The sequence below is a fragment of the Gadus morhua genome, chromosome 7, assembly GCF_902167405.1.
Source record: "Gadus morhua chromosome 7, gadMor3.0, whole genome shotgun sequence".
NCBI classification, from domain to species: Eukaryota; Metazoa; Chordata; class Actinopteri; order Gadiformes; family Gadidae; genus Gadus; species Gadus morhua.
The window spans coordinates 9,400,134-9,415,092 of record NC_044054.1 but is presented as its reverse complement, the minus strand read 5'-3'; the positions used below and the strand labels follow the sequence as shown (position 1 = coordinate 9,415,092).

Genomic DNA, 14,959 nt, shown 5'->3' with positions numbered 1-14,959 from the left:
TGAAATTCCCCAAAACTGTTATACTGCAAATGCAGTTTATCATTATATTTAAAAAAATGCAATGAGTGTATTAAATTTGTGTGAATTAAGTGGATTTCGATTAAATTTTCTTTATTACTTTTGACACAAGGAAGAACTCCCCAAAACCCTGTCGGAAGGAAGGATGCCATTATCAGTTAAACTGCAATATTTAAATAAAGGTTTGTGGTATTGATGAACAGATACAATACATATCCACACTTATTAAAGCCAGTCTTTGTTTGAATAAATTAGCCGACAATGACCAATTTTTCTCTAGATACAGTTCTAATGCTACAACACACCATTCAATAGAGCAACCTAAATTAAGAAAACTCTTAGTCGCAAATAAAGTGTTTGTGGTTTGCCATGTTAAATCGCAAAAAGGATGCATTCAACATGTTTTTAAACCATCTGGAATGATCACTAATTAAGAGCTAGTTTTAGCTTCATGGAGACGCCATGAACAGGAAATATTTACATACAAATGCGAGATCCACGTTAAAAAATCAACTGGAATTTTCAATTGCAATTGATCTTTGTTTGATACACAGTACAGAATCCATTGAAGACTAGGCTTAGCATACAAACACAGAATGAATTCCCAGCCCGCGGGTGCAGGGTTCGACCTCGCGGTGCAGAAGACGAGTCCAGACATGCAGTCCCTGCGGCAAGGCGTACTCATCGATACGATAGAACGGGCGGGACGTCGTGTCACGGAGGACACCGTTGGTCGTTTGCGTGCGGCCCTAGTGCTGCTTTGACACCACCAGGTTCATCAGCATGTCAAAGGAGTTCCCGTCGGGCTCCACCGAGACCACGCCCTGCTCCTTGCTGTACACCTGCAGGAAGCCGTTGTCGTCCAGACCGACCACCTCGGCCTCGGGGCCGTCGGCACTCCACAGCCGCACCCGCGTCCCGCTGGAGAGAAGACACACACACACACAACAGTGAAGGGGGGGTGAAACCTCTGTCTCCAGGTCAAACACTGAGGGACAACGACAGCGCTTTGGGCTGAGCGCTCTGAGGAGGAGGCGGGAGGTGTTATCCCCATGGTAACAGCCCACGCTGACTGTGGATGGTTATTGTATAGCTAGTACACAGCGTTGAGTATGCGCGATAGGAGTAACGCCACACACTTATTACTCACAGCGTTATTCTTATTAACATTATTATAGTATTATATCACAGTTCATTAATTAATTGTCCTAATCTAATGTCCCACCATAGAGTATTGTTGAACTTCAGCCGATCTGATTCAAGATTCCCCCCCAGCTGCATATGTATAACCTAGATCTAAAACAGATAGATCCTTTTCTTAAAGACTGGATCGAGAAAATACCTCCTTCCCAATGTGCTTTTTGTGTACATTCTGAGCACACAGGTATTTAACGTATTTAAATGGCGGCCGATGATTCAAATGATAAGCCCGTGGCCGCCAGAGGGGTCACCGAGGTCCGAACCTCCCGTCATTATTCCAGAGATAAAAACAAAATCGAACCTAAATAAAACGACACGACATCAGCGGTGGAGAACGTCTCAGGGGTGAGCAAACGCTTAATTCAGTCGAGACCTTTTACTTTGCGTCCGCCGTGCGAGACATCTGTTGGTGCGTGCGCGAGCCAAGCACAATCCCCCCCTCCCCTCGCTTTGTTTCCACCCCCCGCTCCGGCCATGTGTAAAGTGTCCCCCCCCCCCCCCCCCCTCTACCTGTGCATCCATCTCTTATAGTAGGTGGGCAGTGCGGCGTCAGGCCCCTTCTCCTGGACGTCTGCGATGAGGGCCTCCAGGGTGGAGACGGAGCGAGCGATCAGCAGAGAGATGCTCAGTGGTGCCAGGCTGGTGCCGTGCTCGCGGTTGTGGAGGGCCACCAGGTCGTTGAGGCAGATGGTGGGGTTGCTGTTGCTGACGTTGAAGCCGCAGCCTGTCGGGTGTATTGAACACACCAATGAGGCCATCGGGGTGTTGATCCACCGGCTAGAGCTGGATGCCTTTGGCTGTACATTATGCTCATGTTTCTTTGCAGAAATTAATATCTTAATTATGGCAAATGTTTATTCGAAATCCCTTGGGACGCATGCAATGTTTGTGCTGTTTTGATTGTGTAAATAAAGTTGTAAATTGTGACCAATAGTGGGCGAGTTCAGTGTCACTAGTACAATTTGTATTCAGAACCAATGAAGGTCTGGGATTCTTTGGTATCGGATCTGTAGGGGCGACACTTGATACACGTCTGAAACAAGAAGACAAAAAAAATAACCTTACCTATAAGTAGATGGAAGTCTGACCCCATGAGTGTGGAGGTAACCAGCACTCCTCCCAGCTTGATTTTGTTGCTGTAGTAGATGTCATTCGGCCACTTCACTCTCAAGTCTATGTCCTAAAGCAGACAACAGATACACCCAAATTAATTTGCTGTAGATTTACAAAATCCCTGATTTTAACTGTGTATAAAGAATTAGAACCAACCATCAATATTTATTTGCCCACAAAAAATGTACTTTCCGATTCTTGATAACCTTTTCTCTAACATTTACATATCTTTAACATAAAAATTCTCTACTAGTTTCCTCAACACTTTTCCCTCTTCCTTTAATATTGTGCGTATGCTCACTCCATGCTGCCACTACCATCATTTCTTAAGGGCATGGACATTGTTAGAGGTTTAAATTCTGGTCAAAACAAGCCAAATCCAAAACGTCAAGAATCAGAGTCCATCCAATCCGAATTGCTCTTAGGACACCCTTGTGTTTTCTGTCAAACTGAAGATAATGCAATTATCATTATTATATACAAAATATATATTACATAAGAAAGGACATATCTTTCTTATTTCTTATAATCTTCATATCAATTGAAAGACCTTTGATTGACAAAACATTATTGGTGATTATATTTCAAAATTTGCAATTAAAAACAAAGCTTACATTAATTACTAAATAATGCCAATTTGACATTCAGAGCATGCATTGTAAAGATGCATTTATAATGTCTCATGTTAAAAACTGAAGCCAAAATAAACAGGCTAACTTATCCATTTTACCACAACTGCCCCAGTAAAGGTAAAACAACTATTATGCAAGAAGATTTATTTGGGGAATTTGGACTTAATTGGTGATGTCAGTGAAATAGCATTACTTTGTTACACTAAACATGAATCAATTATTAGGTATGTAAGTTTTGTACCAGACAAAGATTGAATCATGATGGCTAGCAGAAATCTACAGCTCTTGTTTCCCTAGATGATGGAAAAGCGGTTCCTGAAGTGAAGAGTTTGAACACAAGGAACTGGGCGACCCATTGATCAAGGAGGGGATGGTTAAGGGGTAAACTTAAGGGATCCTGTAGTTTATTTACTTGGTAACCGGGCAGGGTGCACACGGCCTCCACAACGGCCAGGGCAGCCAGGTGCTGCAGGAAGGGGATCCTCTGACCCAGTCTGGAGCCAAGGGCCACTTTCACATGCAGAGTAAACATGGCACAGCCCAACGGACTCAGCCAGGTATTACCTCCCCGACCTGGAGCACCACAAACACAGACACAGGGAAACTTACTCACGATTAAACCTAATGATCACATCAAATCAACTGATCGATCAACCAAAACAATTGATTGTAATTATGTCTTGAAGGTGACAGCCTAGGGACAGACAGCTGATTACTCACACTGCTCTGAGTAATAGAAACAAATTACTGTTTACTAACATTTACTTTCATTGGACTTTTATTATTCATATTATCGTTTGCTCAGTGTAATAGATTTAAAGTTAGCCTTCCAAATGAGAGCAAAAAATGCAATTCAAAAGGATACCCAACTACCTCGCAAAAAACAGGCCTGGGGAGGACAATTCATTGTACATTAATAAAAACACACACTGCCTATTATTCGAAGTAAAAATGTTTTCTGAAAGGTTGATCCGTTGATATTACACAGTGGTTTCTCTTTGTGTTAAAGACTGACCTCGGCCGTGGCTCTGTCGACCGGCTACAGCGATCAACCCAACGTTCTCCGGTAAGTTCACAACCATCCTGAAGAAAAGTCAAGATATATTTCAGAATACACATGAAATTATTACTATGGATCATTTGAACATCGCAAATTTAACAATGCAAATGTTGGCTGCAAATCAACACGCAATGTAATGAATAATAAACATATTTCAGCCCACATATATTCAATAAGAGACGCCCAATAAAAGCAGTTGATTGCTCTGTTTATTTATGTGTGTAAGTGTGTGTGTGCGTGTGTGAGTGTGTTTAATGTTTCTAGGTCAAAATAAAATGGCTCAGTAAATTCTGAGCTGAAAAATCGTACAATAAAAATCAAATTGTTTTCTAATTTTTTTTTAAATGCACACAGCCCTTGAGCCATTAGCAACTACAAAGCCAAAATATATTAAATATTTTAAAAAGCGCCACAAAAAAATCCAAGCAACAACAATAAAGAACATTTCAAAACAAATTGGAAATTTCTATGCACCCTGTACACAAGAAATTATTCAAGACAGTTGATTCACCTGCACCTGAAGTTGTAAAACATGAATTTGGGGAGGTTCTTCAACATTTCACATGTGGCCAGAGAGTACACAAAATTTCGTTGTCTTGTACAATGACAATAAAGATTATTCTATTATATTCTATTCTACACGCAGTAGCTGCAGGATCTGAATTTCAGACTTATAAACCTCTAGATAGGACGCAAAGGTTTTCAGGCTGATATCTGGGTGCTAGGTCTTGCCAGCTTCACGCCTTGAAGAAGTTAAGCCTTGCGGTGCGAGGGCAGTTACCTCTGCTACCCTCTGGTTGACTGATTAGAGCCAGATGGAGAGGGAAACGGCAAAAATAAATCCCTGAACACGGTTAAACACTGGCCTGTATTAGTGATACAGAGATACTCCTTATATTTATTTTTCATCTGCCGCTCCCTTGGATGGATACTTTATTTCAACAGTGAGCAACGGGATCATTTTGACCAAAGCCGTATTGACCGGCACAACCTCTTGCTCTTCTAGTGGCAGTTAAACCTATAGGACTGCATTTTGAAATTAAAAGATTTCATCTGCTACTGATGCTAATTGCCAAAAAAAAGGGTTGCCTGTTCATAACAATGTTTGCATTGATCATTTACCAGCTTCAAAGAGGTAATCAATATAAGAAGACAAAATAAGCTGTAAATGCGATTAAACTAATCGCGTTAACTGCAGAACAGAATTTTTTTAATTTCCATATAAACCTATACTGGAATTGATCAATAACATAAGCTTTTATCCATTACTCAGAGGCAGATAATGCACATGAACAAGGGCAGCCTCTTTCTCCAGCCCTGTTCCACACAGCAAGACAACGTTGTCCCAATATTGAGGGTCAGCAACACATTGGTCTAAATTCCTTTGTTCAATCGAAGAAAAACACACACTCCCACGACATTGGAAAAATGATTAGGTTGGTGAATGTAAAATCTCTGTTTACCTTTATGTGGATTTGGTCATTTAAAGAATAAACAAGAGTGCAAGTTAAAGTGACCTATTTTTTTTGCCATTGGCCTATGCCCCCCGGGGTGATGGTCTGAAGTGACCCAGGCTCCAGAGGCTGGCGTTTTCTCACTGAGGAAAAGAGAAGGAAAGTGCAATGCACCACATGTTCTGGGTTCAGAAAACAGGGGTTTAAACCATCTGCTTACAATCATATAATTGGAAGTGGAGCAAGAAAGGTCAATTGGACCAATTTAATTTTTATGTGCAAACCTTTGGCTGAAGTTTTGAGGCTTCCAGTTTCTCTCCAACAGATCCCCGTTTGCATTCACGGGTTGGTGTTTTTCATAGGAAACAGGATCCTAATGCCGTACAATGTCAGCTTGAATACTGGATTCCATGTCAAAACAAACACTGATTGCTAGGGCTTTGGCTGTACAACTGGAACAGCTTTAACAAGAGGACCCCCTTGTTAAGTAAGTGTTACCTTATTTGTATTGATGGTGTTACAATGTAGTGTTGGTTCAACAGTATTCAACCATGCTTGGAAATGTTTTTTTATTAATGGAATTAAAAGGCTTTTTGCTATAATATTAAATAAATCTGAACAAGAATGATTTCTGACTCTGGTAGGACCAAGAAGATGGGATAAAAATCGAATTACACTGGATGATATGAGAAAATTGTCTGTTGCATTTTTGCACCGAAAGCTGGATTGTTCAAGCTGTAAATGGATTATTTGGACTCTCTGGTTAAGTGGTTCTTTAAAAAAAGAAAACTGCTTCTTTAAGCTGGTACTGATAAATAAAATTATGAAAAGACATAAAAAAAATATGGAAGACAAGCTAAACTTAGAAATGTAGGGCAAGGAAATTTCAAACAAGAGTCGTATCGTATGAAATTAATTGAATGCCTTTTTCTTTTAATGCAGATTCAGAGAGCCTGCCTACACCAAACCATAAAAAAAGGTAGCAAATGGTAAGGAATTAGTCAAAACTAGTCACCATGAAATGATAAAATGCTAGACGCAATTGTTAGTAAGAAGAGTCATCTTCTTATTGGATGACAGTTAGGCATTGGTTTAGGTGATTGCAATGTTACCTCAAAAACAAGCTGCTAGTTACACGGTCACAGACTCGCTGAGAGAACTGTGTACATGACCTCGATAGAAGTATAGTTTCTGGGCTGACACTTCTCGTTTCAGTTTAAAGATATGTGACTTGTTATCATATGTGATCTGAGTTAAGACGGAATGTTTTAAGATTTAATTACTCAAATTGCCTTCATCCCAGCTACTTAATAAGAAATGAGAGGAATAGTGTCTGGTTAAAAAATTGAATGTACAGAAGTACTGCTAAAATAAAGTTGAGTGCATGGGGGGGAGCTTTTCTTAATTATTGCGTCTTTGACATGAAATAAAAAAATTTGGACAACCTCACTTCGCTGCAGAAATGTCCGAGCTACAAAGGGGCAGACTGTTGAGAACACAAGCCTCTGTGGAAGCGCTAGCCATTATTAGCAGCTCCCTGTCTAACAAAGCGTTAATACTCTGAGCAAACAGGCTGCCCCTGTGGCCATCAGGCCTCAGCCTTAATCAGGCCTCAGCCTTAAGCCTCTGCACTGTCAACACAGCAGTGTTCTGGATCCCTGATCCTATAGGGGCCATTGGGGACTGACCAGTCCTCTGTCTATTTAATAAGACGCCCTATGTGGTCTATTTATCCGTAATATATAATAAACCCCTCGGCCATTGTTCATTCAAATGGGTTTAATAACCCACTGATCTTTAGTGCCAAATTGCAGATAAATTAAAGGAAAAGTGAAAAGAGGAAGAAAAGTGTGAAAGTGATTCTAGCGATCAAACAGTCTACCTCAAGCTTGGGTGAATGTGATTTGTATTTTAAGATTATGAAAACAAATTAAATAAATAAAGTAATTTACTTTATATTTATACTAAATACATTTCAATTTCAAATTAGCAGTTATTAAAATCTTACAAAAAAGTACAGACCTGATTATAGAGTTGAAATATTAAGTACTTTTTTATTTAATCTTAAATTTAACTATCAGGGCAACATAGAAAAAATGAATATATATGGCTCACATATTTTTAGTTAAACAAAGATATCTAAGTACCAAAAATAGAGTAAGAGGTTTGATCTAGCAGGCATTGCATTCTACTTAGGAAACTCTCTCATTACGATCATCATCCTAACAACAAATGCAGCTCATTGGGAATGCATCAAAATAAACAGGGCTTTTCTCAGGCAACAGTATAATCTGGTATTATTTGAAAAACATTGCGTGGAATCCAGTATTAAGTGGAAAATGGCACTGGAGCGATTGTGTTTCTGCTGACTTGGCCAAGTCATTTAGCCTACTTTCCTTACGCTGTAACCCTAATGACAACAGTGTCAAATCCAATCAGTCCAACACCGGTCCGCAATCCATTTTTCAATCTTTATGACAGCTCTAATAGCTCCCACCTGCTGTGGGCGTCCCGCCTTGAATGGCAAGTACCAAGAAGTGAGCATGTTTGGACCGAGACAAAGACGTCTATTAGGTGAAACTTGCCTCTCCTACACTGAGGTCACTCAAGCACTTAAAATTAGTTCCAGCCCCACCAAACTCCCCTCCAACCCCCTCCACGCACACGCGCACACACACCTGTGGTTCAACAGCAAACTTCTCAATTATAATGCACAATGCTCTCTTGCTTGCTTTCATTCCTCTGAATACATATCACCACAGAGACGGAGCAAGATGAGGGGGGGGGGCATGATCATATCATTGTCTCATGTTATCATCGGAGCTTCGGCCAGGGTGAATCACTGGTCCCATGCCGATACTTCTACTGCATTAATACCCCCTCTTTCGTCATTTTGCGAGTCAGAGGAGCTTGGAGGCCAGCTCAGACAGAGTAAAAATCCTTCTCTGACCCATGATAATATGAGCATTCCCCCTTCAAACAGACCTCTACAAACCCTCCCCCTCCCATAGAGTAGGGGCGCCCCTCACCCTTCCAGCAGGTCCATGGTGGTGGGGGTCACGTCGGCGTAGAGCACGGTGCGCCCCAGGGTGCGTGTGCGCAGGTGGCTCTTGTAGGTGTCCAAGCTGAAGTGGTCCCAGCTGGGGGGCTCTGGAGGACGGGTCACCAGCGCCAGGCAGCCTGCTTCCAGGACCAGGCCGTCGGGCTCAGCGCTGGACACCACCTTGAGAGACACCTTGGGCAGCCTGAGGTACGAGTCTTTGTCCACAGAGCTTTGCAACGTTTTCAGGAAGCTGGCCTCGCTGGCCTAAGAAGAGGAAGGATGGGAGTGATTTGAAAATAAATGAGCCCAGGGTCCTTTTCTGCATGAAAACAGATCAAATAAAGACATATTTTCGTTGATGCTTCCAAATCTGCATTTTTTTCACCACTAATATTGCTCAACATAGCACCAAACCTCTGCAGTAGCACAACTAGGGTCATTACACATAAAACGAAGCAACACCAACGTAGTTGGGGAACCCGGAGTTTATTAAAAAATAATTACTAACGGTCCCCCTACCAGCTACTCTCAAAGGAAAGTCCTTACTAGTCGATTATTGAATGCAATGCAAAAAGAAGGCAAAACAACACGTATACTTTGTTGTTTGTGGCGGTTTGGTCAAATATTAGTTAATAATAGTTAGAAAATACTTTGGAAAAGTTGGTAAAAACTGAAAAAATCCCTGACAGCAGCACTAAAATGCCACTCGAGATCTCACACGGAGCATGATGTCTATTGCCGGAAGGGACTACAGGTACTACTATTTCACTCACGTGTGCAGTGCGTCTTCCGGCAACAACGTGTCACGCGAGATTGTAGCCACATTTATGAGACATTATTTTTTGCTGTATCTTATATATGCAACTCCTTTCATTTCCATGTCAGGACTCTCTAGAAATTGTTTAGAAATATAAACTACATAAATTATAAATTCCAAAACTTTCCTCCTTGAACTGAACTCCGGTGCATTCGACTTGTATGGACTTCCCGCAAACATGGACCATCCGATAAGGCCCAGACTTGTAAAACAGTATTTTTTAATGAACTCCTGGTATGCTAAATACATTTTTGTTTATGGACCCTACTCATGCTATTGCAGTGGTTTGGCGCTATTTGAATCAATATCAGTGGTTAAAAAAATGCAGATTTGGGAGCGTTTGGGGCACCGCACCTAGCCAATGCACTATTAGCCATTTGGGCTGTTAGCGTTACTCCGGACAAGTTCTATACTGGTGGATCCACGAAGACATTAATCGGAACGGCTTATTTGATCTGTTTTCATGCAGAAAAAGACCCTGGGTTAAATTTTCGCCAGACTTACACTTTAAAGCCACATTTATTTATTATTATCTATTATAAATTGAATTATTACAATGTCATAAACATTGGGAGCACCAACTTAAATACCTAAATAAATAAATAATAATAATACATGTGACATTGACTGTAGATTTGTATAGAATCTAAATCCCCAAAACATCGAAATTGTCATCACATCCATAACGTAATGTGTCATTGGTATTACAATCACAATCACTTTAACTTAATTTAAACATGCTTCATTGTCTGATCTTTGAATAGAGAAGGAGTTCCAACAGCAGTTTTTCTAGTTATTTTCATTTTGCTGATTACATATTGGTTACTTTTTTGTTAAGGTAAAACTTCATTAACAATTGAGTCGTCTTGAATAACCTCAATAGCATTACCGCAATACCTTTCTCCCTTTAAACACATCTTCATTATCCGAACAAAATATCCTATACAAAGAAGGAAATGAGCCAGCAATGTGGAGTGTGGATGCACCCTTGTGGCATGTCTCGGAAAGGCACACGTGAAGAAAGGAGAATGAATGCTAAAGCCAATCCGACACAAATGATACCTAAAAGTACAAATGTGTCAACCCATATCTCTGAACGAGGTACTGTACCAATAATGGCACACACTTCAAAACACTATGTTGAGAGGTTGAGAGAAGAAAATTCCTCCAACGTACCCCACACCTTATGTTGATAAACAGACCTAAATGATGCTGATGATGATTAAGCCTCCTACACATTATTCAACATACAATCGTAATGTATGGCTATTGTATGATATCACCGTTGAAGCAATACAGGGACACCAGTCATACCGCCTCCTGAATGCCAAATATTTTATATTTCCATAACAGGTGCAGCACGGAAATCCCAAACAGCTGATATAAGAAACCGGGCTTACCAACGAGGTCGAGAGAAGGTAGATGGGGCTCGACACCGGGGCTTGGTTTAGCTCACAGTTCAGGCCCAGGGAGGTGAGGATTTCAGTCAGCACCTCGTAGCGCCTTGCATTGCTAACCTTTAGCTTATCATAGCATTCTGAAGCCACAGCTTCACAGTTAGGAGCCAACTCCAGGTGTACCTGTAGTCAACAATGTTATAGATAGAAAGACAAAAATTATATTAAAAAATAATGCCTGCAATTCTGTTGAGAATTTAAAATTAACATCAAATGGACAGACATTATCATATTAATTAAAAATGGTATCGTAGGACCAGCATTTCAATGAAAATAACTAGCTCTCATCAGATTTGGTTCATCACCTTAAAATGTATGTGAACACTGAGGCTATTGTGAAGCACGGGCAACAGAGAATTCACCTTCTCCGCAAACTAAATTCAGCCAGTCCCGTCATCCTCGTCGTTTTTAATCAATCTTTCATTGAGAGTCTCCAGAGCTTTTCTTTTATCTGCTGGTTTCACAGCAGATAATAAGTGAAACAAAGGGACTTGAGTTATTTTTGCAATTGGCAAATCATCATGAAAGCAGCAGGTATTTTGGCATCTTCTGGTCATGTTCTTACAAGTGAATTTTCTGTGTTGCCATGAGGGCGTCGCTACGCTTTCCCTGCTTGTAGAACTAACCGTCATTCCAAGTTATTCATCCCCTCTACAATTCGACTACTAAATGCTCCGTAGTTGTGTATGTGTATTTGTTGTTTGTATGTTACGTACAACAAGCTGCTCGAACAAATTGCCCCTAGTGGGATTAATTTTAAAGTTGTACTGTATTTTATTGTTTATCTTGTTCAGAAAGGCCTGTCAATATGAAACAGGCCATGGCCTAAAAAGGAAATGACTTTACCTTACAACATCAAGAGGCGTAATGACTAATACATCAAATCAAAGGCCATGTTTCCTTTTTCCTTCATAAAATGGGCTTCAGGTTCTCTCTAGTTCATACCATCACCAGTGTCATCCTGTCAAATTATGCAATATTTGCATACAACTGCACACACTGGTTTATTAAGCGAGACCAAAGTAAATGAATGAACGCGGACGCAGTCAACGTAGAGCAACGAGCCAAACGGCAGTGTTACCTGACACAGGACCGCCTCCCCGCCGTCGTCACCATGCGTTATCCTGATAATGACCATGTCCGTCCGGCCCTGCGAGACAGCCCCCTTCAGCTCCCCCCAGAGCTCGACCTCCCCGCCGCCCACCACGTCTCTCACAAACACACTCCCGCTGGGGAGCACACTGAGCTCCAGCTCCGTGCTGTCCTCCCTGGTGAAGCTCAACGTCTTCGCCCGCTTGCCGCTGTGCCGCGTGGGCCTGTCCAGGGAGAGCCCCGCGGGGCACAGGGTGGAGGACAGCCCCAGGACCCGGCCCCCCTGGTCCAGGTAGCTGAGGAAGCGGGCCTGCAGCTGAGGGGAGAGAGGCTCTTCTTCTGCCAGCACCAAGAGCTTGGTGCTCTCCAGCCACGGCTCACTCAGCACCTGCTCGGGCCGGAGGTGGTACACCACACTGCCGTCCGTGTCGACGCACTCGGTCAGCAGCTGGTGGATTCTGTGGAAGCGCTCCTGGCACCCGGCCGTGAACACCAGCACGTTGGGCGGCTTGCCGCCGACCAGGCCGTTGAGACTGGGAAGTCCCCCCGCGTCATCTTCAAACTCAGCCAGAGTCCCGACGCCGCCGTCCACGCAGGAGGAGTCGTCGCCGTCGTCGTCGGGAAGGTTGGGAATGTTTTCGGCTGAGGCGAATTTGACCGAGAGGATTGTGCTGTTTTCCAGCTCCAGACACTCGTTGCAGCTGGACAGATGGAGGTGGTGGCCGTGGCCCTCCATGTGCTCCGTGTTCCTCGATGAGCGACCCTCCTCCCTGACCAGGGACCCCTGACCGAGGGAACTGCAGAGAGGCTCCGAACCCCTCCTGTCGTCCAGCCTTCTCCTGGCCTCTGGATCCAGGAGAAGGCTCCCCTTCCGGCACGGCTTCTGCTGGTCCTCCGCTAACCTTTTGCACGATTCCGAAATCAGTGAATTGGCTGACAAGGGGCTGTTTGAACGTAGCTTCTCAAACAGCGTGTTGATGTTGGACTCCTGGAGGATGACCGCTATGGACGTTTTTTAAATAAACATCTTCAATCAATAACTCTATTGCCACTTAATTGCATACAATTGTATCAGTTTGTAAAAAAAATACATATGAAAGATATGGGATCAAAAAAGATATGGGATCAAAAGAAAAATGCATTCAGTCCAACAGGAACACTGATTTTCACTTACAGACAATTTTTGAAGGCATGAGACCATTGTCGAGCCGCAGACGATCTTCCATGAAGGCCACTCCCAGACGACTGAAGTTATCCAGAGTGGCTTGGGCCACAGCCTTGAAGGGTGGGCCAGGGCTACAGGCCAGGGGGATACAGTAATCAGACCACTTCAGCACCTGGAAAGGACGGGTTAGAGGTCAAATCAATGCACATAACACTGTCCAGTTATAGAACACTTAAAACTCATCACTTAAAACCAGGAGCTATTAAGAATGATTAACTCTCAAGTCTGAGACCTTCTTGAAGAGTTATCATTATACGACCCATGTTCATACAAAGGTGGCTGTTTCTATCCAATCACATAATTTCAAGATGATGAACAAAAGAGTCATCATGCTTTCATCAAAGCAGAATGCAAGTTCTAACCAAACAGCCTCGTCCACAAAGTCCACCACATTGACATACCTGCAGTAAACTATGACTTTAACAACTACAATGGCTGTGGGGTGTTGTTCGTACTTTCTTATTGGATGTCTGAGGAGGAGGCTGGACAACATCCTTTCCCAAAGGGCCTTCCACAATGAATGAAACGTCCTCTATCCTTTGGCCACCCACCATAGCAGACCCCAACAGAGTCCACCTGGTGAGGTCGAGGCATACCTGAAGACGCAGACATCCACAATCCACATCTTCATATAGAGCACATATTTATAATTGTATATTTGTGTCTGAAGTAAGTCTACAGGTGACAAAGTCAAAAGTTTAAGTTATTGACATGATGGTAAACAATATTGTCATGGTATTGGTAAGTCATCCGTACACGGATATATAGATTTGAGACGCGCCTCTGCTGCAGAGAGGTCAACTGGTGATGAGCTAATGTAGCGCTGAAGTGAACATCACCTGGTGCGCCTAAGAACATCACCTGGTGCTCCTAACAGAACATCACCTGGTGCTCCGTGATGTACACAGCTTTATTCCGGAGCTTCAGTAAGATGGTTTCTTCTGGCGGAGAGGACTTCTGGTGTGTGTGTAAACCATTGTCGTTGGTCGGCTGTGTGTGTACCGCCTGGTCGTAGCAGGTCGGGGGTCTCTCTGGGTTGAGGACGGAGAAGGTGAAGCTGATCGAGCGGTTCTCCGCAAGGCGCCGTCGCAGTGTCTTCTTTATCACCACCGAGTAACACTTCTGGCAGCGCACCCATAGATACACGTAACATAATGTTATCAACATCTTATGGACTTTCTTTATGAAGCCATGGTTATTCCTCTGGTGAGCCTTGTGATTGACCCCATATCAGGCTAACTAGGTTATCTGTGTCAACAAACACAGCGACAGCGAAAGAAGTACTTCCGAAGTCGCGTTTTTCAAATTAAAAGCCCTTGGTCCAACAATTGTGGATGATGAGAACGCCCCGTGTTAGCAGGGGGGGAAATCCAAAGCATTCATTATTGCATGCTGTCTGGATCAAGTAAAGAAGGTACGTTGGTAGAAGGAAGAGAAAAGCTGGTATTCCAGATTGCCATGTTTATTATTTGTGAAATAATTTTGAAGGGCAGAATATTGACACAAGGAAATGTCCAGAGTTTAGAGAGAGAGCCAGCGAGTGAGTGAGTGAGATTACTAGACACTGAAATCGAATGTTGCTGTTTGCAGATGATCTGGTGCTGCTGTCCCCAACCAAGGCTTACAGCCAAACCTATGCTGCACAGATTCTCTCAATCCTAGGCCCTGACAGTAAACTTTAGTATAACAAAAATAACGAGAAAATGCATTTCCTACAGAAAATGTCAGCAGGGAATACGTCGTTAGTGCTGTAGTGCAAAGTGACGTTGAAAATATTTTTTAATAAAGCTATATAGATTAAGACATAAAGAAACGGTAAATGGCTTAAATCAAGTGAAGGGATCTGAA

General features: G+C 42.6%; 1 protein-coding gene across 2 annotated transcripts; it reads right to left on the bottom strand.

The window, feature by feature from the left end:
• Positions 1–94: 94 nt before the first annotated feature.
• On the bottom strand, positions 95–14,403 carry hlcs (holocarboxylase synthetase (biotin-(proprionyl-CoA-carboxylase (ATP-hydrolysing)) ligase)). 2 transcript variants are annotated; one of them, XM_030360510.1, is made up of 11 exons: positions 13,997–14,403; positions 13,567–13,707; positions 13,061–13,223; positions 11,876–12,888; positions 10,738–10,917; positions 8,507–8,784; positions 3,979–4,046; positions 3,376–3,536; positions 2,284–2,398; positions 1,729–1,942; positions 95–939 (listed from the first exon to the last, which is right to left on the bottom strand). In XM_030360510.1, exons 1-11 carry the CDS (start codon positions 14,276–14,278, stop codon positions 768–770), a joined length of 2,787 nt encoding a protein of 928 aa, XP_030216370.1. In that variant the 5' UTR covers positions 14,279–14,403; the 3' UTR covers positions 95–767. The 2 variants fall into 2 exon arrangements, with proteins under 2 accessions (XP_030216370.1, XP_030216371.1); XM_030360511.1 differs by having other exon boundaries at positions 13,973–14,118.
• Between the last annotated feature and the right edge of the window lie 556 nt (positions 14,404–14,959).